Source organism: Pipistrellus hanaki, assembly GCF_964339955.1.
Source record: "Pipistrellus hanaki genome assembly, chromosome: 11".
Lineage (NCBI taxonomy): Eukaryota > Metazoa > Chordata > Mammalia > Chiroptera > Vespertilionidae > Pipistrellus > Pipistrellus hanaki.
This window is the reverse complement of record NC_140513.1, coordinates 42682166-42708871: the sequence shown is the minus strand read 5'-3', so window position 1 is coordinate 42708871 and position 26706 is coordinate 42682166. Positions and strand designations below refer to the sequence as shown.

Here is a 26706-nt window from a genome sequence, read left to right as displayed (position 1 = left end):
GAAAACATATGCCTAGCTTATCTATCAGTGCTTTTCAACTTCGTTTCAAGTTTTAAAAAGTTTTTTTTGCCACAGGTATATTTTAAAATCTGAAGTAGTTCCCAGTACTTTCTGGATATAATGGCATACTTAAAAAGACATCCCCCCCCCCCCCACCACCACCATATTTAAAAAGAGAATAGGGAGAGGATAAAGAAAAGAGGATGTATGGCTAAGCATTTTGCAATTTATGAAAGTAGGAAAAAACAGCAACCCAATGTATACCCCAATTAAATCACAAACGAACAACAACAAAAGGAAAAAAATCGAGTTTATTTGGTTAAAGAAGATTGAGTAATACATTTTTAAACTTATCTATTCTGGAGTGGGATGCGATCAATACATGGAGAAATGATTTCACAAATTCAGAACATATGAAGTATTAGGTACTGTGCTAGGCTTTGATGCAGGGAGGGGAAAAAAAAAGAGAGAATGGATCCCAAAATAAAGTGAAATTACCCCGCTCACAAAGAGTGCACAGACTGTGATACTCATGTTTGCACAAGGAGCTGAGGAAGACTAGGATCTCCTTCCTTCTACATCCTGCCTCATCCTACTTCAAAACCATCAGAAACACAAGTGGGAAATGCTAAAAATCCCAATTTTTTTGAAAAAATGTTTCTTGTGATTTTAAGAAAACATATTGTTTCAGGGAGCCCCAAACCCCCTTCTTCTGCATCTGTGTTCACGGCTGCCTCCCTGCGAGGAGTCGTCGATGCCTTGGAGACACGGACTGGGCTATAATAACAACCTGTAATCATGTGTTATGCCAAGAAAATGTTTCCAAAACATCTGCACTATTTAAACCAGCCAAGATGGTTCATGAAACATATCTGTGAATGCCTCCATCAGGAGATACTCATTCATATGAAGTAGTGGGTAAAAATATTTGAAAACATTTAATCATCTTAACTCTGTGTGTTTTTTTTTAGAATGTGTGTGCACGAGTGTTCATATGCTCATGTGTAACACTGGAATTTTATAAACAACTAGAGGCCCGGTGCATGAAATTTGTGCACTCAGGGCAGGGTGGGGGGGCATGTCCCACAGCCCTGACTGGGCCCTCTTGCAGTCCAGAAGTCCTCAGGATGTCTGACTGCTGTGGATAGCCTTAGCGCTCCCGCCACTGCGCTAGCAGGCTGTGAGCCTAGCTCAGGGCTTCTGGCTGAGCAACACTCCCCCTGCGGGAACACACTGACCACCAGGGGGCAGCTCCTGCATTAAGTGTCTGCCCCCTGGTGGTCAGTTTACATCATAATGACCAGTTGTTCTGCTATTTGGTCAATTTGCATATTAGCCTTTTATTATATAGGATTATGTTTTTAATTATAATTCAATTTAATACACATACTATAATTGATTTTGTAAAGGGGAATGGAAGACATTAAAGATAAGAGCTAATATATATATATATATATATATATATATATATATATATATATATGCTAATATGATGTGTCTGGTCGCTATGACATGCACTGACCACCAGGGAGCAGACACTCAACACAGAAGCTGCCGAGCTGAAGTGACTTGGCAGCGGCAGTTGTCAGGTGATGCACCCCGAAAGCAGAGAGGACGGAGCCCAATTCCTTGTGGGGCTGCACAATTCCACCTTCCGCCGTGGGTTATGTTATTCCTGGGGAATTGTTGGCCCCGAATCTGGTTTACTGCACACTTGCATTTGCTTTCCACACCCTGCACAACAGCAACCTTGCAGAGTTCCCTCTTGTACTCTGGGACACCTTGTGGGGTGTCTGAGAGCCAATTTTGGCCCGATCCCCGCAGGCCAGGCCAAGAGACCCCACCTGGTGGAGGGAACCTACTCACTCCACAGAAGCCAGAAGGGACCATGGGAAATTGGCTCCAGAGTGTGTCCGGGCCTGTCTTGCTCAGGCCCACCCCACTAGCCATCTTCAAATTAATTTCCTTTTACTGTGCATGAATCCATGCACCAGGTCACTGGTTACTTTATAATTAGAGAAATATTAATACTCTCATTGTCTTAATAGCTTTTAGAAATTATTTACTTCAGTCTTAACAAAGCATTCATATTTTTATTTTGTGTGATGAAAAAATGACTCCATGTGTTTAGGTGATTAAATCCCCTCAATATCTATAATAATAAAAGTGTAATATGCTGCTGAAACCGGTTTGGCTCAGTGGATAGAGCATCGGTCTGCAGACTTAAAGGTCCCAGGTTCGATTCCGGTCAAGGGCATGTACATTGGTTACGGGCACATCCCCGGTAGGGGGTGTGCAGGAGGCAGCTGGTCAATGTTTCTCTCTCATAGATATTTCTAGCTCTCTTATCCCTCTCCCTTCCTCTCTGTGGAAATCAATAAAATATATATATATATTTATTTTTAAAGTGTAATGTGCTCATTAGAGCCGACGTCTTTCCAGACGTCCTTCTGGACAAAGCTGTGGCTGCGAGGGAAACCTGGGTCCCAGGTGCCTGCTGGCAGCCAGAGGGAAGCTGGTGCCGGCAGCTGAGGGAAAGAAGGCCTACTCCTGCATGAATTTCATGCATCGGGCCTCTAGTCAAAGATAAAACAGAGTCATTGCTTTTTCCACCATATTACAGCTGCCCCAATGCTGACAGCATTAGTGAGTTAGTTCCCAATTATCTATGCATGAATCTCATGAGACCCCAGCCACTTACCATGGGCCCTTCTTGGGAAGCTTTCTATCACACTTGCCTGGGCACAATGTGGTAGGAGCAACATGGGCTTTGGAGTCAACTTCAACCCTGGGCTTGAATTCCAGCTTAGCTACATATTAGCGGTGCATATTTGGACTTAAACTCTGCCTGGTCTTCACCTAGGAACACTGTCAGTGATGATACTGACAGTGGAAGTTTTTTGTGATATCTTTGGCACATCGTAGATGATCAGTCACCCACAGTGACATTACCTGGTCTCTCCTAGGATGGCATCAAGAGATACAAAATGGCCCTGGCCAGCATGTGTCAGTGGTTAGAATGTCATCCTGTGCACTGGAGGGTCACAGGTTCGATACTCGGTCAAGGGCAAGTACCTGAATTGCAGGTTCCATTTGCAGGTTCCATCTCCAGCCCTGGTGAGGGAGGCTACCAATGGATATGTCTCTCTCACATAGATGTTTCTCTCTCCTCTCCCTTTCTTCCCTCTCCTCTTCCCCACCCCCTTCTCCACTCCCCACCAAAACAAACAAACAAACAAACAAAAATACAAAAAAAAAAAACACATCCTCACGTATGGGATGAGGATTGAGAGAGAGAGAGAGAGAGAGAGAGAGAGAGAGAGAGAGAGTTAGAGAGAGAGAGAGTTAGTTATAAGATGACTTTGGGAATACAGGGTTATGGGTAATGGAGACCTGGACATAAAGGCAAGAGCCAGTCAGAGTCTGTTTTAAGTAGTGTTAAACATCTACAAAGAATTGGTATTCGGCCCTTTAGTCATTTCTTTAACTCTGATTCTCATATTTCCATATGTCCCAGGAGAAATTGTATTAAGGAAAAAGAAACGAGGCGCCTTGAGAACATGAGAAAATGTAGGAAAGTGTTTAGGCATCGATGAGCCTTTTTACAGTGCTCAACATGGATTTTCCTAATCCTCTTTTTTTTCTCCCACTCTTTATAGCTGACGGCGTCTGTGTCTTCAAATGCCTGCTCAACAGAGACACCGAGTGCTGCCGTGTGGGGAAGGAGTCTGTCTTGATCACCCTGGGGTACAACAGCGCTCTGCTGAAGTTCGAGTCCTTTGCTGGTAAGTTTCGTGCTTGTCACGGCCCCCTGTCTTTTCTGAAAACGAAGCTCCTAACCGGTTGAGTTTTTGCTGTTGCTGATTGGTTGGCTTTCAGCAGACTGTTTCCTGATGTGAGTTGTCCTAGATTAAAATAATGACATAAAACTGGTTTTGGGGCTTACCTGATACCCAGGCTGGAGCACAATCAGCCTTTGCCCAGACCACGAGAACGTTTTTACTCTCCCGCCTTTGGTTCCTCCTTCATCCAGAGCTGATTTTCCTCGAAGAGGAGGCTGTTGGCAGAAATGTGATTTCCCATGTCCGTGCCAATCAGAATGATTTCATGCTGTTTTTTTTTTGTTTTTTTTTTTGTCTTTGAATCATTTGTGGAACATTTTTAGATTCTGGACAACAAATGTCAAGCAATAGAAAGGTAAACTAGAATGTAACTAGAGCTATTTTAAGAAAGGGCTCAAAGGCAGGCACCCTGGGAGATGTCCAGCCCAGTGAAGGTAATTAGGGTTAACAAGGCCATGGGCCTGCCTTGAACTGTCTGTCGTCGTTTCTTTAACTTAGATATAAAATGCTCCGTTTCATGGTGTTAACCCACACAATGCAAACTATTAGCCGTGGTACAGATTCTCCTCTGGGTCGTTAAAATGTCCAAAGTTGTTTCATATTATGGTAACTTCTTCAACGGGAAAGAAGTTCACCTGGTTTGTAGTTTCTGAACTGACTCAGAGCCAGCCAGGGAGAGGAAGCTGTTTTATCATACACCTCTTCATCTATTCATCATCCCTGGTGAGACACATTCCATTTTCAGAAAGAAATCGCCAGTGAGAGAGCAGGGAGCGACGATGCAGTAGGAAGACTGAACGGAAAACCTTTCTTCTCATACGTTCACACTTGGGACACTTAATGTTCACGGAAATCATGCTGCTCAGCTCCGCACAGAAAGCCTATTTCCGCAGTGTCCATGTTTCAGGCACAGGGTAACTGTTCAGAGTCGATATGTAAGAGCCTAAACAGGGTTAGGAATTTTATTTTTTAGGGGCTCTCCAATTGAACTGCCTTCACTGTCTGGACAAAAACCTTTCTTTGAGTCTTAATTTACATTGCAGTGAAATAGAAATGTTGAGATTCCCGTAGACAAAATCCAAAGATGTTGGACTCCATTTTACTGCGCTGCGTCCAGCTCTCTAATTACATAGCCTGGATAGTCGTGAGGCCCAGAACCAACTCAGTATTGGGGGGCCTATTGGTCCTACACAGAGGCCCCTGTAAGTAATATCCGATGCCTTCGCTGACAGGGGGAGAGTGAACGGACCCTTTTCATTACATTCCTTGATACAGAGATTTTGGACTTAGTCATAAATTTCAGGTTCAGTGTGCTTTTTGGCCTAACTTAGAATACAGATGACTAAGGTTCTGCTTAATGTGTTTATACCAAGCAAAAAAAGCAAGAAGGGAACTTTTCAATAGGGAGCTCACAGGTGGGACTCATTCCGATACCATGAATTCATTATTGGTTCAATGTATAACCTATGTTTCAGAAATGAGCCCAGAGACCTTGACTTACCTTGCTTTAGGACACTGGCTATTGTTGATTAGTCTCCTTCATTCTGTAAGAAGGAAAAATAATTGATACCAAGAATTTCAGGCTCTGCTTGAGAATTTCCCCAAGGGTACCTTATACCACCTTCCTGTTCTGCAGTCTGTGTGTTTCTTGACTTGGCTAGGATTGAATCACAGCACCATATGGATTCCAAGTACAGATGTTTGCAAATTAATGATCCTCCTTAGTTTTAATTTAATAATAGTTTTTAAAAGCAACTGATGTCCTTGGGGAGTCGGTTGCTTGTCTGATTTTCCTGGCCAAGCAGCTGGCCCCTCATTCTGGATCTGTCAAGGCAGCTTGTGGTGCGAAGGAACGGAGCCCACAGCTGCGGGCTGGTCGTGTGGCAACCGAGGAGCGAGCCGGCTGTGACTCGGTGGGTCCCAGAGGGCCCAGATCCCAGGTGGCAGGGGGATCCTGTCATTCGTCAGCGTGGGCGCTGACAGAAAGCTGTGTAGCGGTGTCACTGTACATCAGACACAATTGCTACATTCTTGAGATGTGCTCTGCTTTTCTGGAGTGAGATGATGTGGCATTTGAAATGTGAGGCTGCGATTTTATATTTAGAAGCGAACAGCTGCCAACTTTCTAGAGATTGGGTAAGAAAGAAAACCCAACTTTTTTGGGAAGTTGACCAGTATTGGTAATTAGGCACCACTAGGAAAGGAATGATCAAATACCCAAATATACCTATAAGGGATATATCTTTCCTTCCTCCTCTCCTTCTTCAGAATTGTCACTCAGTGCTCTCCAAGCCTGATTTGTTCATATGTCAGATAATCTCCAGTATTCTCAGAGACCACTGTGAAATCTGGCACATTAAGTCTCACTGTACTTTAAAAGCAGTGGGAATATTTAATAATGACAGGTGTCAACAGAGAAAAAAAGTTTTCATTAAATGGACTTAATATCTACGACAAACTGACTATGAATGTGCTAGATATGTGCAGGGTTTCTTTCCTGTTTGTTCATTCGTTCATTCATTCATTCTTCAACCAACAGATATTTATGGAGAGCCTATGATGTGCTAAAGATACAGCTCTGAGTAAATAGAAACCCTTACAAATATGTAGCTAACATTTTATGAGGACACAGACAATAAATGAACACAATGGTGGACGGTGAAAATAAACCAGGGAAGGAGACAGAGAATGACTGGGGAGTAAGTGTGTCTACTCTTCATTGGTGCTTTCTGAGGGAAAGCCTCACTGGTTAGCTGCCAATGTAATATGAGCTGGAGTGGACGAGGAAAGGAGCAGAGCCCTGTGTGTGTCAGGTTCAGGATGGTCCAGACCGAGGAACAGAACTACAAAGACCCTAAGGCAGGTTGTACTTTGAAGAATGGCACTGAGAGCAGAGGGCCCAGATGGGATGAGGGAGAACAATGAGAACTGGAGGCCAGATCACAGGAGACGTTGGAGATCATGGTGAGCATCTTGGTTTTCCTCTGAGGAGGACTGAAAGCCTCTGAGGACCTGCAGCAGAGACCCAGCATTGTTTGAGTCTTACTTAGTTTTTATATGCTTTGTGAAGGTATATAATAATAGCCTAATATGCTAAGTGTCCAATCGTCCAGTTGTCCATTCAACCCAATAAAGCATAATATGCTAATAATATGCTAAGGCCGCTCAACCACTCGCTATGATGTGCACTGACCACCAGGGAGCAGACGCTCCAGCTGGTAGGTTAGCTTGCCTATCAGGACTCCAGCCTATCAGGACTGAGTGAGATGGGCTGGACATGCCCTGGAGCCCTCCTGCAGCCCCTCTCTGGCCCCGATTGTGCACCAGTGCACAGGTTCTTTGGCCTGTCCTCTGTCCTCTCGCAATCCAGGACCCCTCAGGGGATTTTGGAGAACAGATTTCTTCTCGATCCTGCAGGCCAGGCCAAGGAATCCCACTGGTGCACAAATTTGTGCACTGGGCCTCTAGTGAACAAGAATATTGTCTTTTGTAACCACAGTAGAATTACCAATCTCAGGAATTTGGCATCACTATATTTATATTTACTATACAGTTCATAGTCCAGTTTCATAAGATATCCCAATAATGTATTTTATAGCACTTTTCTCTCTCTAGTACTACATCTGGCCTAGGATCATGTATTGTACTTAGCTGTCATGACTCTTCAGTCTCTTTAATTTGGTTGAGTTCCTCACCCCTTTTTCTTTCTTTCGTGATATTAAGATATTTGGAGAAGTGGGATCAGTTATTTTTTATATAATATTCTCAAGTTGGGGTTTTTCTAATATTTCCTTGTGAAAAAATTCAGGTTATGCATCCCCAGTCAGAAAACTCCCTATATGACATCATGTCCTTCTCAGAATATCACCTCAGCAAGCACTACCTACTCCTTGTTAGTAGTATGAGTTTTGATCACCAGGTCAAGGCATTTTCTATTTTCTCCACTATACAGTTACTGTGCTTTCCCTGATAGATGTAAATAGTAAGGAGTCTAGGTTAAGGCACTCTGGTATCATGCAAATATCCTGTTCCTCATCAAATAGCCCAAATTTAGTAAAAATTTATTACCCATTGCTTTGGATGTGAAGTTGATTTTTTTTTTTTTTTTTGATATGTTAACCTTGTATCCTGCAATAATCTTGCTAAGTCTCTTAATTCTTATAGGGTTGTGTCTGTTTGTTGTTGTTTTTTAATAGATTCCCTAGGATTTTCTACATAAATGATTGCATCATCTATGATTAGAGACAGTTTTATATTTCCCTTTCCCTAGCTATATCTGTTGACTGTTTTTTGCTTGTTGCACCAGCTAGGCCTTCTGGTACAATGTTGCAGAGAAGAAGTTAGAGCGGGCCTTCTTACCTTGTTCATGATCTCGGGAAAAGCATTCAGTTTCACTATTAGTTGTAGGGTTTTTTGTTGTGGATGTTCTTTATCAGATTGAGTCAAGTTCATTATATTTCTAACTTGCTCATAGTTTCTATCTTGAATTGTATTTTAATACAAGATAGAAGCTCTATCTTAACCTATGAAGATGATTGCATTATTTATGTTTAGCCTATTAATATGATTAATTGAATTGAATTTTGAATGTTGAAACAACCTTGAATTTCTGGTTTGCTAGAATTTTATAAATATTTTTATGTCTATGCTCCTTAGGTATTGCTTTGTAGTTTTCTTAATGTCTTTGTCTGATTTGGGTATCAGAGTAATATTGGTCTTATAAAATAGGAGCATTTCCCCTAACCTTCTCTTTTGGTGAGCTCTTTGTAAAGAATTTGGCATCATTTCTTCTTTAAATGTTTGTTAAAATTAACTACCAAATTCAAATGGATTGTGATTTTTTTTTTTTATGTGTGAGAAGGTTTTAACTACAAAGTCAGTTTATTTAATACACATAAATCTGTTTAATGTATCTTCTGTTTATTGAATGAGCTTTAATTGTCTTTCATGGAATTTATCTATTTCACTTAGGTTGTCAATTAATTGCTATTAAATCATTCATAATATTTTTTTATGTCAGTATGATTTGTAATAATGTTCTTTCTCTCATTTCTTATATAGATAATATATGTTTTCATTAATTGACTTAGAGGCTTATCAATTTTATTGATCCTTTTAATGAAACAGCTTTTTGGTTCATCATTTTTCTCCATTTTCTGTCTTATTGATTCTTGCTTTTATCTTTATTTTCTTACTTCTCATTATTTTGATTCTCTGATTACTATTTTCTCTTTAACTTTTTAAAAATATGTATTTTTACTGATTTCAGAGAGAGGGTCGAGGGAGAGATAGAAACATTAACGATGAAAGAAAATCATGAATTGGCTGCCTCCTGCACTCCCCCTATTGGGGATCATGCCTGCAGGCCAGGCATGTGCCAGACCAGAAATCGAACCATGACTTCCTAGTTCACAGGTTGACACTCAGCCTCTGAACCACACCAGTCATGCTTCTATTTAACTTTTTAGAAGAAGTTTAAATCATTAATTTGAGTCCTCTCTTTTTCTAATAAATGCTATACAGTTCTTTCTGTACACTCTTCTAGCTGCATCCCATAAATTTGGTATATTGTGTTTTCCTTGCTCTATAGTTCATAATAATTTGTATTGTTATTTGTTCTTTAGCCTATGATTTTTTATGAATTATTTAGAATTATATTGTTTAATTTTGAAACATTTGGAGATATTCCAGATCACTTTCTGCATTTTTATTGAACTCTTCTGTGATGTGAATGAAAATGTGTTTTGTATAATATCAGTGGTTTTCAAATTTGTTGGAGTTTGTTTTATGACTCACAATATAGTATATCTTGGTGAATGTTCCATATGCACTTGAAAAGAATATGTTTTCTGTTATTATTGTGTGAGCTGCTCTCTCAGTATCAGCTAGGTCAAGTTGATTGATCTTTAATGATTCTTGGTCTACTTGTTTATAATTTTTTTAATCAAATTACCAACTATAACTGGATTTTGTCTGTTGTAGTTGTTTATGACCCTTTGCGATATGAAAGTTGATATTCTATTAAGCATATCTGAGGTTATGCTTCAGATAATGACTCAAGGAAGCGAACAGGGAAGATCCAAGTTTCTAGTAGCTGTTTTTCAAATTTTTTTCTTTTATGAGGAAAACTCATACTTGAGTGAAACCCAGCTGGAGCATGCCTGCTCCCTGCCTCCCTGCTCTCAGCATTTAATACAGTAACCATGTTTTCTGGTTCCTCTCTCCTGCTGACTAGTCTCTCTGCATACTACTGAAATACCTATGGGATCAAACCTGCAGCCTTTTGGCATATGGGATGATGCTCCAACCAACTGAGGTACCCTGTCAGGGCACACCCTATTCTTCTTTTAAATGCTTTCAAATGCTTTATCTTGCTGGGGCATGTCAAAGGGACTTCTATCATATAATAGGTTAATATAAAAGAAAGTATTTAAACATTTTAAAAATATTTAAATTTATTCATAAAAATTATTGATGCACTGTGTTGTTGATGATTTGGGGAAATAGGTAGCTATTATTATACATACCTGTGGAGAGTAAATTGTAACAGTCTATAGAGGGCCCTATGTCTGAAACTAATATTTTATAAACTGCACCAGTAGGTTGCTGGTTTGATTTCCAGTCAGGGCACAGTAGGGGGCATGCAGGAGGTAATCGATTGATGTTTCTCTCTCACATTGATTTATCTCTCTAAAATAAATAAAAATGTGCTTTTAAAAAATATACATATCAATTTCTGATTACTCCATCAGTATATCATTTCATTGAAACCTTAACAAATTGGATATTTTATGTTTTACTAATTCAGTTGTTCTAAAAAAGTGGTACATCATTTCAGTTTGCATCTCATTGCTTTCTATGGTTGTGAAATTGAGGGGGCGGGGTTGTTAGCACCCCAGAATTTGATCTTGGGATGCAGGGTGGCATCATGTCTCTGCCTTTGTGAGATCATCTACTCTGGCAGTGGCCGTCTTCATGGCTGCTCATGGATAGTCATTCTGCTTTCCCTTCTAGTCACATGATAGGATTCTACTTCCCTACTCCATTGATGTTAGGTGTGGACATAAGACTTGCTCTGGGCAATGCCGTAACCAGTTTGGCTCAGTGATAGAGCGTCGGTCTGTGGACTGAAAGGTCCCAGGTTCGATTCCGGTCAGGGTCAGGGGCTTGTACGTTGGTTAAGGGCACATCCCCGGTAGGGGGTGTGCAAGAGGCAGCTGGTCGATGTTTCTCTCTCATCGACGTTTCTAGCTCTCTATCTCTCTCCCTTCCTCTCTGTAAAAAATCAATAAAATATATTTAAAAAAAAGAAAAAAAAAAGACTTGCTCTGGGCAATGAGTGTGAGTGAGAATGATGTCGTTCCAGCCCGAAGGCTTCCCAAGCCTGGGACTCACCATGTTTCTTGCAGCCACAATCCTGGGCACCTTCTAGCTGGGGTCCTTTGGTGAGGATAACAGGAAGCAAAGCCCTACGCTGAGCCATGGTGAACATGTAGCATAAATGAGAAGCAGATGTTGTCCTAAGCTACTGAGGCCTGGTGATTGCGCATCAGGAAGCATAACCTGCTGTCCCCTCTGATTCAGCCGGTGTGGCCCGTCTGCCTTTCTGCATTGCTGGGCCTTCACGCCAGCGGCCAGGGCCACTTCAGCACCCAGAACACCCAGCAGACCTGACAGTCAAGTGCACTTCCAAACAAGGAAGGAGGGTGGAGGTACTTATGCATAATTCGTTCAATTCCAAGCAACAAAGTGAGTGACAGCACTGTGCCATCTGCCAGCTCAAATTATTTTTGTCATCTCAGATTAAAAATTGTTCTAATATTCATCTGGGAAATGACTTAATGCGGATTGGCTTTGGGCAACTTCTTAAAAATTGCTCTTCCTTCACAACTGGCCCATAAAAGTTAATAAAAACAAAGCTAACACTTATTGATCATTCATTATGCTTCAGGGACCGTGCCAACAGGATCTCCTTTATTTTTCCTTGCAACGTGATGAGGCTGGTGCCGTAATCACCTTTGGGTATAGATGAAGAAACTGAGGCTCAGCGTGAATGTCCCTTGCACAGGCCATTCGCTGTTTAGCAGCAGCCCGAGGATGTGAACCAGGTTCTGTGGGGCTGTGCACAGCCACTTACACAATGGGGGCCACATTGTTTCATCCAAGACTTTCTCAAGGTCCCAGACTGGGTACATTACGGTTCTGCCAGGCCCTCGCCCTTGACTATCATCATCTTTCCCTCTCACCTGCTTTTGACATTCTGAGATCCAAGAGTTTATCTTGTGTATGGCTTTGTCCAACCAAAGCTTAGCCAACAGGCGCTGCACGGGCTCGAGACACAAAAATCAACGAGCCACAGTGTTCCCTCCAGGAGCTGATACTCTAGGGCAGCGCCCACTAAGAGAGATACATTGTGAGCCACAAAGCAAGCCACACATGGTAATTTAAAAATATATATATGTGTATACATGTTATAGTTAAAAATACATAAAACATAAAATTCACCATCTTCACCAGTTTTTAAGTGAACAATTTGGTGGTATTAAGTACCTTCATATTATCGTGCAATCATCACCAGTACCCATCTCCAGAATTCATTCCGCATATGGAATTTTAAGTTGACTAGTAAACACATTTTTAAAGCCCAAATAAACAGATTAAATTCATTTTAATAATATAGTTTTAGCTCAATAAATCCAAAATGTTATAATTTAAACATGAAATACTTATAGGAAGTATTAATAGCTATTTTACTTTTTTTTTTTTTACTATGATTTGAAACATCTAAATGTGGACTAGCCACATGTCAAGGACTCCATTGCCTTGTGTGGTTAGTGGCTAGTGGGATTGCACAGAGCAGGTCTCTAGGAAAAGATAAAGGCTTGGACTGATTATCTCAAGGTAGTACAGAGAGTGATGGGATGCAATGTCCATGGGACACTGTGGGAGCACAGCCAGGGGACACTTAGCTCAACGTGGAGTCCTTGGGAGGCTTCCAGAAGAAGATACCTGGTTGGGCAAAGAAGAGTGAAAAGGACTGGACCCAAGGTCCTGAGGCAGGCCATCCAGGGAACTGCCAGCACTTCTCTGTGGTGAAACGAAGCACAAGCGAGTGGGGAGTGGGAGGAGATGTGGCTTCTCAGGCACAAGGGGGCCCGATCACGAAGGGCCTTGGATGGCAGCCAAAGAGTGTGGATTGTGTTTGCTCGGCCCTCTGCAGCTTTACAACGTCCATTTAAATACATTCAATTATTTGGAAACAACAGCATCTGCCCTCAAGCATTTGTGCCCAAGACTACTAATTGCCTCCTCACTCTAGTCTCTCCTTCTTCCATATTATAAGAAGCCCTATATTGTTAGGGGTAGCAAAAAGGGTAGCTAAAATGTGCACCTCCCAGCCAGTTTTGGAAATAAAGATGACAGCTGAAGTTGTTGGGAAGGATTTCTTGGAAATCGTCGTCACAACAGCAGATTCAGATAAGAAGCATGCCATTCAGCCGTTGCCTCTTTTAGCTTCTTGCTGCCTGGAATGTGGACATGATTGCTGGAGCTGCTGCAGTCACTTGCTGACTCTGAGGTCCCTGTGTGTGCTCTAAGCACCTCACAGGAGACGGACACATGGCTCCTCTGTCCGTACAGCTGAGGACCTGCTGCACCAGCCCTGCTCTGCCTAACTCAGGACTTGTTTTGTGTTAGAAAAAATAATCACTCTCACTTAAGTCACCATTTTGTGTCGTCTTTTATTATATGCAAACAAACCTAATTTTGGGTCATCTAGGATACATAACCCATAAATCAACTCTTTCAGTTCATTCTGCAGAGGAGTTTACGAAGGGTCCTAAAAACTAAGTGATCATGCAGGGAGTGGTGTCAGAGGGGAAACTCAGGCCTGGGGACGCTGCTGGCCCCGAGGCCTGTGCTTTACTTACTGCATCCTTTTGTTTTTCAAAGATGTGGGTACTGCTACCCCCCCCTTCCTGCTGCCGCTCCGGCGCACATTTGCAGGGTAGCTGTCATACAGGTTACAGTTAGTGGCAGTATGGAATATCTGTATGGGATATCCAGTAAGAACTTTGTCCCAGCCTCTCCCTGGACTTCGGTGTCCTTTGCCTCAGCCATTGGCAGGAGACCCATAAGACACAGGGGCGAGCAGTGGCCACCTTCTTCCCTCTGCCTTGCCTTTAGGGCTCCCTCTGGCTGCTTCCACGGGGTTTTCCTGGCTGCGCAACCAGGCCCTCCTCAGCTGCACGCACAGGATTGTACAGGCATCTCGGGCTCGCCCCCTCCCTTCCTGCTGTGTGCCTCCTGGCTATGTCACTGCTCAATTAGCATCCCCGGCACAGGGTGGTGATGCTCAAATCTGTCAATTCTGCAACTTGTTGGCATCTCTTCAGAGAGCTCAGCAGGAGGGGAGGTTGCTGACTCAAGGCTAAATGGGATTTTCATATCATCTGCAGAGCTCAGTCATCCGCAAGATCCTCATTACTTGCAAGTGGGCCAGATCGATCCATGGTTTATGGAGCATCCCCCTTGACCTTCAGAGCTACCACCGGCAGTGCCGCCTCCGCCAGCAGATGGGCCTGAGCCCAGTGCCTGGTACCGGCCCCCCTGGTTCCAGGTGTGGCCAGGTGGTAGCCAGGGCCTTCAGGCCCAGGTGCTTTCAAGCCAACCTGACACTCATCACTCTGCACTTTCTCTGGTTTGTGTGCCAGTTTGCCTTCACAGCTGGGCAGTGAAGTGTGTCTGCTTCTCAGCTGTGTACCTAGAGGTGGGTGAGCAAACTTTTCCCATAAGGGGCCAGCTAGTAAATGTTTTAGGCTTCGTGAGCCATATACGGCCTTGTCGTGACTACTCAACTCTGCCATTATGGCATGCAAGCAGCAGGGACCATATATTTAAAAAAATGAGTGTGGCTGCACGCCAATAAAACTTAATTTTTGGACACTGACATTTGAATTTCATATGATTTTCGTTTGTTGTAAAATAATATCCTTGCTTTGATTTTTTAAAGAACTGTGTGTGAATATAAAAACTATTCTTAGCCTGTAAGCTGTACAAAAACAAAACAAAACAAAACAAAACAAAACAAACAAACAAACAAAAAAAAACAGGTCAAAGGCTGGATTTGGCCCATGGGTGCTGGTTTGCCAACCTCTGATCTAGAGGCAGGTTCACATGGTAGTGAAAAACAGGAGGTGGAGTGTTGTTGTTGTGTGTGTTTTTTTTGTTATAAATCCTGATGCTGTCACCAGTCAGGTGTGTAACCCAACAAGAGCTATTTCATCTTTCTAAGGCTCCGTTTCCTCCTTGTGAAATGGAGATCACTCCAGGACACACTGCAGAGGACTTCCGGTTGACTGAATGAGAATGGTGTGATGTAGGTGGCCCGCTCACTCTTGCGTGTCCACGATGGGCCCAGTGCTGCGAGAGCCACCAATGAACCTGACACAGTTGCCCTCCCCAGGGGCACGGAGGCTGGCAGGGAGCTGGCTGTGTGCCCCCGTCACTGCCACACACCGGGCACCGTGGTCATGGCTGTAAGAGAGGCACAGCAGGGACAGCCTGTCGTCTTGATGTTTGCAGTGCAGCTCCTGGGTTTTGAAATGCTCAGGGTGTTCACTGAAAGGAAGAGCAGCCCCCCTGGGGCCCCTCCCGAGGCCAATCCATGTACCTCTGTGAGCCCCTGCCACCCACCGCGGCTCTGGGGCTTGGAAGTCTAGCTTCCCTACCAGCCTTGGAGCAACTCTGCTCACAGTCCTCAGCAGCCACAGAGGGAGAACTCCCGCTGTCCATCGCTGCAGTGTAACCCAGCTGAGCTATGGCCAATATCACCTTGTTGTCCGTGAGTTTCTATTAAATGAAACTCATAAGCTGTTAGGGGCAATCAGGAAGGCAGGCAGGCAAGCAGCTGGGAGCCAGCGGCCCTGGATTGTGAGAGGGATGTCAGACTGCCCGTGTAGACCTGATCCCAATGGGCAGTCGGACATCCCTCGAGGGATCCCAGATTGGAGAGGGTGCAGGCTGGGCTGAAGGACACCCCCCCCCCCCCCCAACACAAGCACCATGTGTGTGAATTTCGTGCACCGGGCCTCTAGTTTGTCAATAAGTCGTTTGCAAGCAAGGTCAGATATATGGTAATGGATGCTTTTTGTGTGTGTGTGCATTATTTTAACTTCCACTTAAAAACCCATCTTACCTTTCCTGCTTGTAAGATTACGTGGTCTGCCTAATCTGGCCACTCACTAGGATCTTAACTGGGCTTGTCACCCAGGGGGCCATCTAGGCTATTATATATTCCTTCGTTGTGGAATTCCTTTAACTCGGCACATAAAGGCAGAGGGTAACAAGACAACTCATGGTGCATAACCAGAACCTCCGTATGGTTTTACTGGCACCCGGTATTCTAAACTGCTTTCTTTTATATAGTGTAGGAATCAGACACGCTCCTGAGACTATAATAACAAATAGTGATATTCAGCATATCTCACCTCCAGAAAGAAATGGTAAACTCCTTAGCAACCGCCAGTCATGATCCTTTCCAGTGTGTTCCCTGTAGTCTTTCTGGGCCTACATCATGCGTGCACCATGTTGCTCGAGCCAGTGCGGTGCCACGCCAAGTTGACCTCTCACACCCTTGAGCCAGGGCTTCCATACTAGTTGCAGAGCTTTCTCTGTGTCCCGGGCTGCACTTACTCACGTGGGAGCTTTTAACGCGGCGATCTTCCCATTCTTCCTCTCTGCAAACCCTTTGGGGAGGACCCTTTTCTTCCGGCACACTGGAAACACCCGCTGCCGCTGCCGGCTGCTTGGCACTTACTTCTCTCTCCGCTGCACTGTTACAGCTCCTTTCTGCGCTGCCCACTCTTTGATGTGCCTTCTGCTCTGACAGCGGGAAGGGCCTTTGAGGTTACTCTAGAATTTTGAAGTCTGAGAGGAACTTGCAAGTTGGGTGTGACGTGGGAAGCCTGCCTGTGCAGGGCCGCTGTGCAAGACAGTTCCAGACAACGCCGCTGTCTTCATGGTCTATACGGGCGTTTTGTGCCCGTGCACACCCTGCCTGGCAATGCTCAGCTGCCCTGGCCCAGGGGACAGGACTCACGGAGCTGTGATGTGTGCTCTGTCCGATGCTGCCTTTTCCCAGGGGAGCGGGGAGGATGTGAAGGAGGACAAGGAGGCTGACGAGAGAATAGCAGTACTTCTGTGGAGCTTCTTTTTGTGCTGGGCACGCTTCTAAGCACTTTCCATATACGAACACTTAGTTACGAAGTAGGGGGTTTTAGAATTATTCGTTGTAGTAGACTGGCTCCGACAGCATTCTCGTCCCTGGCCTGGACACTGCAGAACAGATCGGAGACAGACTCCCTTCCCTCATACAGGTGGCTGCCGAGTGCATTTTGATGGAACGGCTAAAAAAAAGCCACCGATGATATCCATGGCAGGACCACGGCAAAGAAAATGGCTAATGTTGCCATCAGACCCGCCTCAAAGACCCACAGACTGCCTGGGGCATGAGATAATACATCCAACTTCACATTTAACATCCCATCGCCAAGCGATGGCCTTTCTGTAAAGCTTTAATGTTTTCTCTGTGACACATTGTCTCTCCCCTTCGCACTGGAGAGCCGGGCCCCTTCCAGGCCTGCACCGAGACTCAGAAATCCCCCTCCTGGAGCTTCGCCTCAGGCCCTCCCCCTCCTCTTTCCCCGCTGCCTCTCCTACCTCCAGCCCACCATTCGCCTGCCATAAGCACAGGCTCCCCTGTTGGAGTGGATTTGAATGCAGGTTATCCTACATCATTTTATATGTAACAAGGCAGTGATTTGTACGTGGTGTGTGTGTGTGTGTGTGTGTGTGGTCACATATTTCTAATTTTGTCTGCAAACCCCTCCACAGCCCCGGCTTGTGCTTAGCACACCACAGGTGATCAATAAATGCTTTTTAATAAGGAGCTGACTCACCTCCAGCACTCAGGCCCCCTTGGCGCGGGCTGTTCGGAGGCACGCAGCCTGCCAAGAAAAGCTGGCTCTCCTGCCTTCCTGCCACAGGGCCGGTGTGAAGTTCAGTGCGAGGCCTTCGGAGAGAAAACTTAGAAGGGGCCATCCTACCTACCCCTCGTCACTGCAGAGGGAACAGATCCCCCCCAGAGAGGAGCCCTGGGGGACACTTGGATAAAATTCGCACCTACGTCTACTCACGTTCGTTTAACGAAATAATTCCCAACCCGAGCTAACACTGAGTACTTACTATATTTTACACCCAGGAGTAAGCAAAAGCAGGTGTACAGTTATGTATATAGAAAAGGACATGCAGGCTCTGAGTATTACAATAGCTTTATGGACTCTGCTGTACCATGTGCTCACAAGTATAAGCCTACTTTTGCCCACCCCTAAATTTGTGTGTGTGTGTGTGTGTGTGTGTGTGTGTGTGTGTGTACGTATATGTATACACACATCAACAACAACCACCTAGAATGATAGATAACTAATATTCAAAGAAACATCTCCAAAGGAGGAAATTCTGCACTTAGGCCCAGAGAACTCGTTGCTGTCACAATTTTGTAACATTTGGAATCAAGAACATCCCCCTGTCTGGCCCATCCTTCTGGCGGGAGTGAAGCCATCTCTCCGTTACTTACGTTACATTATGTTACATGTAAATTTTATCTCTGCTCCTTTCCTTCCCAGCCACCCCCAGTTGGTACATAGACAGCATCTTCCAATGTAGAGCGTGCCACTCAAGGATTCCCTGTGTTTTAGAATCTCCCCGCCTTCTGGAATGCAGACACTGGCATGGGAATGAACGTCGGCCTTGCTAATTTGACTCGGAGGAAGCCATCTGCATCTCTTCTTCCTCTGTACAGTGGGGACCACTGTACCCCTTGGCAGCGGGGATGGGATGTAGTGATGCCATAAAAGTGAAAACATTGTCAAACGGAGCAGTCCCCTAAACGTGTGCTTGCTTTTTAACCGCGGCTGAGACTAGTAGCAGGAAGCGTCTCTCTGCTCTGCTCCCGGTTGCTCTTTTGTGTTTCTCTCCCCTCACGCTCTGTCCCCCAGCCTCCCCCTCCTCACGTCGCTTCCTGGGCAGCTGCTACTGTGAAGACATTGCAGCTCCCATCTGCTTTCAGCATATGGGACCAACACTGTTGCTTCCAAAGTTCTGGTATTTGCTGCTCGGAGCAGGGAGGGTTATTGTGTAGAAAGGGAGGCAGAAAATCGCAGAACGATTTAGCCGGTGTTTGTCAGGCCTGCCTATAGGCACGATGGAATTAATAAACCCATCTTTTTATTTATCACTCATCCACGCCTGCATCTGCCAACATTTCCCACTGAGAACTTGAGTTTCCACACACCCTTATACGAGTTCAGGGAAAATATAGAAAGCACAGAAGGCTGGGGCCAAGAGGAAATTAAAGCACCAATATTACTCCCGAGCCATGATGTTGGCTCTGAGAACCCTGGCACCCACACAGGAGTGGAAACACTGTGGATTAATAAATTTCCCAGTGTCCCTGAAGGGACAGGGGCAAGTAAGCAGAATACGTCAGGCAAAGCTTCTCTTGGCATTTAGCTCCGAAGAAACGTTTTCAGGCGGGTTCCTAATAAGATGTGGAGTACCCTTCATACCAGCGTCTCGGGGTTCTAAATGCAACACTCATTTCAGAGCTGGGTGCCTAAAGCTTCAGGTAAGGCACGCACGTGAAAAGAACGGCTGGCTGTAGTTATGAGAACATTGAATGATAACCAAGGGCCCTGGGTTTGCTTCTCTTGACTTGGGGGCCATGTTACCCACCCTTTCAAAGGAGGAGGGTGCAGATGGATTCATTCAACGATTGCTGAATGCATCGGTTCCTGTCATGGAAGGAAATGGCTGGGTGGGTGTGTTAGGGGGTGGTGACAAGGCAGTGCAGTGCAGGGGGCATGCGTTCTGAGGGGAATTGGTCTTCAGCTGTAGGTATCACACTTCTGAGTGTCGGGCCTAGATCATCAGTAATTACAGGGCAGGGACAGGGAGGTGGGTGGTCAAATGAAAGCTCACCTTCACAGCCGAAACCACACTGTCGGTCGGTCAGCAGAACCGTATCCCTATGAAAATAGGTTGCTTGGGAATGACAGTGACTAATTCACAGAATCTACCTAACGGCTCTAGAATTTGAACTTGCCCTAATGAGAATAAGCAGGTAAACGCATTGCCATGAAACCCAGCAACTGCTCTGGTAAGCTTAACATGACACAACTGATTTAAAAATAGCCTGATAAAAGTGTGTCTGTCATTCTCCTTAGCATTTGTGATTACATGGTGCTTAGCAATGGAAGGGACATAATTGATACTTTAAGTTGCAGGCTTGCTCTCCACTAAGTTTTGTAATGGTTCGTAGGGGATATGGGAGCACAGACTCAACCTCCTACAGCTCCCAGGCAGGTCATGAAAATGCATGAAGTGGGCAGCAAATACAAGAGAACGGTGGCAGCAGCCACTCTTCTGGTGCTGATGATCACCACAGAGAGATTCAGACCCTGGGCTCTAACGCTGCACAATTTTCGCCAGAAATTCGCACTTCCTGTGAGTTGTTTCTGATTTTTAAGACCCATGATGGTCAAACCTTTAAATGCCTGTGGGCTGGATTTAGTCTCTGCTCAGTCATTGTGAGCCTAGTGGACCGGCTATATAAATGTGAAGGAGAAAACGCGAGAAGAACAACGAGGCTGAGCTAAGAAGACACCTGTACGTCCACGTACTTAGACAGTTATAGAGTCACATCACTGAGCAAACTGCAGTGGGTGCATTTTGATTTCTTAAGAATTAAGACAAGATCAATTTCTCGGAAGGCGGCGCGCTTATGTGGTTATTGCTGTTAAATCCGTGTTTGAGTGGGAAGGGAACTAGTTCTTCAAAGTGTATTGCAAAACCAAAAGATGCTACTTGTCATCTGAACTGCTCTTCTTACATGACTTGAAATCTCAAGTCTGCCAGGTACAAAGTACAGTCTTTCTTTTGCCTTGCAAACAGGCACAGAATTTCTCTGCTGTGTTTATAAGTATGTTTTTGTCTTACTCGTTTTCAGTTCATATATAAAGAGGAAAGCCCAGGCAGATTTCTATGTCTATTATGCTAAATTTTCACTTGACAAAATGAAGTGTCCAAACATTATGTATTGACAGTACAGGTTTGCTAGTTCAATTTTTAAAAAAATTAATGTTAGGTTGTATTCATGCTTACCCAAAGTTAGGGTGTGTTTTGGAAATGTAGGGAGTAGGGCATAGACAGCCATAGAAACGTTGATTTGAGCTGTTAAACTACATTTAAAAAACTCTGTCAGTCTAATCAGATTTGAAATGTGCCACCTGCTTGCTGTTCACCTGTGCTGCTTTGCTTGCTGGGAGGCATGCAGGGGCCTTGGGAAGCCACGAGCACTAATTGAATAATGGCTTATGCTGCCACATAAACAAATTAGTCCCTCTGTGAATATATGGTAAATGCTCCAGAAGGTGCGTTCCTGGCTTCACTTAACGAACTGAGATACCGTTTGTCTTTCTGCAAGTCCGATGACCTTCACGTGCCAGGCATGGGATTCAGTCTTGATCCTAAGTGATGCAAGCATTGGAGGGTCTTCACTCGAATCGTTTTAAAACACAATTGTAGACATGAGCCCAATTGCAAATTGACTGATTCACCTCTAGAGTAAAATATCCTGTAGAGCAAATAAATCAATAAGTAAATAACCACTTGAGTGAGTTCAACATAAAAGTTGTTAGTAAAACAGAAAATCAAACCAAATCAAAACCAAACACAAACCTCTCAGTAAACTGGCAGCGAGTCGGAGTGGGGAAGGTAATGTAAAGAGAGGGAATTTCTGTTCAAGTCAAGGCTGTCTATACAAAATAGCTCAAGTTCAAAAGGGGAAATTACTGAAAGGAAACGCCTCATGGCATTTGAGGAGCAGAGAGTCCCAGAACCACTGTGGGGAGGCCTGTATCCCTTGCATAGTATCCTCCATCTGCATCTTTCTTTTTTTTTAAATTCTTTTTATTGATTTTTTACAGAGAGGAAGAGAGAGGGATAGAGAGTGATAAACATCAATGAGAGAGAAACATTGACCAGCTGCCTCCTGCCCACCCCCCATTGGGGATGTTCCCAAAACCAATGTATATGCCCTTGACCAGAATTGAACCTGGGACCCCTCAGTCCACAGACCAAAGCTCTACCCACTGAGCCAAACCGATTTCGGCTGCATCTTTCTTTCTCATCTCTCTCTCTCTTCCTCTTGTATTTGATTTAGCATGCTCCCTCCCCCAAGACTGCATTTCTTTTATAGCTAGGATGACTCAGTTATTTGTCATCCAAAGCAGGACTCTCTTGAGGGTGAAAGGGAATACGGTCAATAATTTCTCCAGGATAGCAGGCATAAATTGGGCAAAATAAGAAGTAGAGTCACACACACACCCCTTTTGAGCCCTAGAACTGGGCTCTGTTCATTACGGTGTCTGGGTTTCCTGGTTCAGGCTGTGCTACCCTTTGATCAGTACTCATCCTCACTCACCTCGTGGATGGACTATGGTAGGGGTGTCGAACTCAATCAGAGAAGGGGCCAAAATCTAAAATCCAGCCTAAATTGCGGGCCGAATGGTTTACTGAACAGTCATAAACTGACAATGTCATAAACTGACAGCGGAGTGCAGTGATGACAGCGCGGTGCAGGCCACATTGCAAGGCCTGGCGGGCTGGATTTGGCCCTCGGGCCTTGTGTTTGACACATGTGGACTATGGGGTCCAGTTATATAAACAGAGTATCAGGAGCTGTGAGCAAGGCCAAATACACTGAGGGAGTGTGGACAGGAAAATGAAGCCGGTAATTGTGACAGTGTCAGAGATGTCAGAGATTCAGCATGCTACAGAACCAGAAATGTTAGGTCAGTGGCTTTGTAGTGGCCTTTCACAGTAACAGCCTGCTGCGGGGAGCAAAGCCTGGATTTAGGCCAGCCCAAGCTCTGGTGTCAAAAGCCAAGAATCTGAATGTCTGTTTTCCATGCCTCACGATCCCCTAAAGCACAGTTTTTCCAACTCTCACTTCCCCGGTTTCACCTTTGTCTGTAATGCTTCTGCCTCTCACTCAGGGGTGGTCAGCTATGGCTTTGACCTGTCTTTAATCCACTCACCTTTCTTCAATGTCAGAAGCTCAGTTTTCCTTTGGATTTTGATAGGGCTGACTCAAGTCTCCTCAATTGCCATTGATCCCTGGCTATAGCAATTGATTCGGAAATGGGTCTTTAACTTGGTTCAATGAGACTTAACCTGGGGCTTTTTGGAACATTTTGGAAGGACGGAGCTTACTGAGCTGGCAGCAGTGTAGTTCTGGAAATGCTGACAGTCATCTTGTCCTGTGAGGAGGGAAGCCTGCTTGAGCATGAAGGTTAAAACGGAGAAATAGAGAGCATAAAAGAGACATTTAGAGATAGAAATAGTAAGAGTAAGAGAGTGGCGGGGGGGGAAGGAAGTGGCTGGAGAGGGGGTGGAGAGAAGGGAAGGAAAGGGAAATCTTAATATCATTTTGAACTGGATTTTTTCAATTTTGTGCGTCATAAAGTTCCTATCTCTGTTAAATTTAGTTGCGTTTCCACTACTTGCCAACAGTAGTTTTCACTGATATGGTTTCCTTAAAACCTTGTTCCTGCTCTGGCTCAGTCATTCCTCTGGCCAAGGCTGAGCCCTGATGCGGATGCTTATTGGAGACTGCACAGTTCTTGGATCTTGCACTTGCCTTGTTGGTGGGTGGAGTTAAGGCCAGTGCACTAAGATCCCACAGGGATCAGAGCCCTGGCTCAGTATTTAAACATATGAGTAATCTGTCCTTACTTTCGTAAATGTTTTAGGTCACTGACCATCATCTCAGTAAGTGTTTAACTGGTTGTTAAGACCTGCATAAAAATTGCCTTTGAAATTTGATAAGATCCATGGCCCATTTGTTTTGCATAAAATTCTTGACATTTAGAGGTGTGACAAATACACAAAATAGTTCCCGGTGGTCTTTCCCAGAGCTTTGCAGTAAGACAGTGATTTTCAACTAGTAGACTCCAAGAATTTTTAAAACATGCCCTCTGACCCCAGGGGCACTGACCTCTTTTCCTTTAGATTCACAAATGAAAAAAATGACAACAGCCAGCACAACAGTAGCCATCTGGTGTGAATGAATCAAAATTATATCTGATTTTGTTGTCAGATCGGTAAGAAATACATTTCTTGGTGTGCCACAGAATTTTATTAATTAGTTTATGTGTGCCACGAGAAGAAAAAGGTTGAAAATTGCTGTTCTAAATGTTTTGATTTCACAAAAATAATGTTAGGTATAGTGTTAATATAGATTACAAATTATAAGTTTGGTTGCTAATTGTAAGGCTTTGAGAGAAGATAAAAGCCAAAAAAATGTATTCATTTTCTTAGAGCTTATAAGTACCTTTGTTTTAAGAGGTTGATTTATCAATTGCTTTCAAGGAATGAGGACCTTTTTTTTTTTTTTCCTTTTTTTCTTTTTTTTAGGAGATAAAAGCAATAAAAGAAAAGTTAGCTTTGAAGTCCATTATTATAATTTTCTCATGTATGTAATAGAAATATACAGTGTCATAAAAATGCTATTTTGGGCTCAGAAAACCTACCTTCTTTCTAAATCAGGGGTCCTCAAACTTTTTAAAGTGGGGGCCAGATCACGGTCCCTCAGAGAGCTGGAGGTCCGGACTATATGAACTACTAATTCCTACTGTAATACCTCGGCTGCGCTCACTGCCCAAAAAACCTGGTGGGCTGGATCAGACTCCTCTGCGGGCCGCATGTGGCCCGCGGGCCGTAGTTTGAAGACCCCTGTTCTAAATGAAGCCTATATATGCTTATATGATGCCCTTCTTAGGGTCACCTTTATGTTGAATTTTACTCAACAGCAGAGTCCCATACAAGTATTTATGGTTAAAACGTATTCACTTTTTGGTCGTTTCACTTCCCACCACCTAAGACTGCTTTGCCTTTCTCTGGAAATATGTATGTATACACACACACACACACACACACACACACACACACAGTATTTGAAAATTTCCTAAAATTAAGTTTGCATTTATCTAACTGTGAGAGTTGGGATGAAGAAGGTATGGAAACTTTATTATGCAAACATTATGTTCTTCCTTGTTAAGACAGAGAATGAGAAGCCTAGTATTGCTCTGATTTAGGAGTTTAAATAGTGAATAGAATTTGACTTAATATGTATCAGAGACCAACAATATTTAGTGATACCCAACTAGAAGAAATTTTTGATTAATTAAATGTCTCTAAAAGATAGAGCAACTGAGCCCTGGGTTGCTGAGTTGGCTGGAGCATCGTCCAGTATGCCAAAAAGTTTGTGGGTTTGATTCTGGGTCAGGGCACATGCAGGAGGCAACTAGTCAGCATTTCTCTCTCACATCTCTCTCTCACAACTCTCTCTCTCTCTCTCTCCCTCTCTCTCTCTCTCTCTCTCTCTCTCTCTCTCTCTCCTGCTCTCCCATCCTTTTTCTCTAAAATCAGTAAAAACATATTCTTAGGTGAGGATTAAAAGAATAAAATAATAAAAGTAGATAATTGCTGTGGGAGAACTGGACCAGTCAGGAAGTGAGAATGGACAGGTATATAGTAATAATAATAATAATAATAATAATCATAGGAAAGTGGAAAAAAGAATGTTTTCATCCACTCATCCATTCAGTGATATTTATTGGACGCTTCTATGTGCCAGGTATTATAGTAAGCACTAGATTTAATGGTAAGTCTTTTTACCCTCATAAACTCTACATTTCATTGGCTAACACAGAAAAAAAATAAGCATTTAGACAAATACAGTAGTAATTATTATGTCATACGTTGTGCAGAGAAGTAATAAGGGGCTGATGGAGACAAGATCCTTAGCAGCTGCTGGCATCACACCCATCCTGCTCGAACTATGCTCTAAGATGCCATCCTCTTTCTCCAGCTCTGACCAGAGAGGAGATGTGGGGGTCAGTGCAGTCTGCCTGAGCCGTATCCATTCCGAGGGGAAAGCACCCAGACATGACACCAAGCGAAGGAGAGCTGAATGGGGGCACGTGGTCAATATTGTCCTCCTTTGTGTGCTAACTACAGGGAAATAGGTGGCTTCCTTTGGTGCCCAGGAGAAACGGCTTAATTTGCAAACTTGAGCTGATTGCACTAGAGATCATTAAAATGGGCATTCTGTGAATTATAGTCCAGAAGCAGTTCTGCAACCATGTCTAGAGTTTGAGGTATTATTTTTTTTTAAAGAATCTACATCATGATGATCATACTGTCAGTTGTGGATTTTCCGGTGTAATGTTGGGACATGTGGCCAGAACAGCTGAGGTAGTCAGACAGGTATTACCCTTCCTTGGCACAAAAAGGTGCTAGTATCTAGGTAAGTAAATATTTTACGTAAAGCACCACAGACAGTACATTACTTGTAAATAGCAGCTATTTAAGAGAAGCAAGCAAACAAAAACAGAGCCCTTCAATGTGGCTTTGGAGGAGTAACAGAGCAGAAGGGAGGTGGCGTGCCTTGGTAGTCTGTATTGATCCAGGAATATAACTGCACTTTACCATGGAAAAGCAACGGTTTGCCAAGAAGAAACCTAAGTCCACCCTGCAAATACAAAGGCAGATAATCACAGCCTTGGCATGGAAGTGCCATGAGCCTGGTTAATATCTATCTGTATGACAGAGAAGATGGCATGTAGGTATTTGCAGTGAAAAAAAATGACAGACACGATGGCTGACAGCCGGAGTGGTGGTAGTGGCGGTCCCACAGGTCATCCCCTTCAGATACAAAGTGGATAATTTTGTCCTTTGCAAG

General features: G+C 43.9%; 1 protein-coding gene across 1 annotated transcript in view; it reads left to right on the top strand.

Annotated features, from left to right (window-relative positions):
- Positions 1 to 26706, top strand: part of LOC311630477 (histone-arginine methyltransferase CARM1-like) — a 202741-nt gene that overhangs the window by 69592 nt on the left and 106443 nt on the right. The window contains exon 2 of the mRNA XM_084899523.1: positions 3660 to 3785. Coding sequence (XP_084755649.1) covers positions 3660 to 3785 — 126 coding nt within the window. The remainder of the gene's footprint in view (positions 1 to 3659; positions 3786 to 26706) is intronic.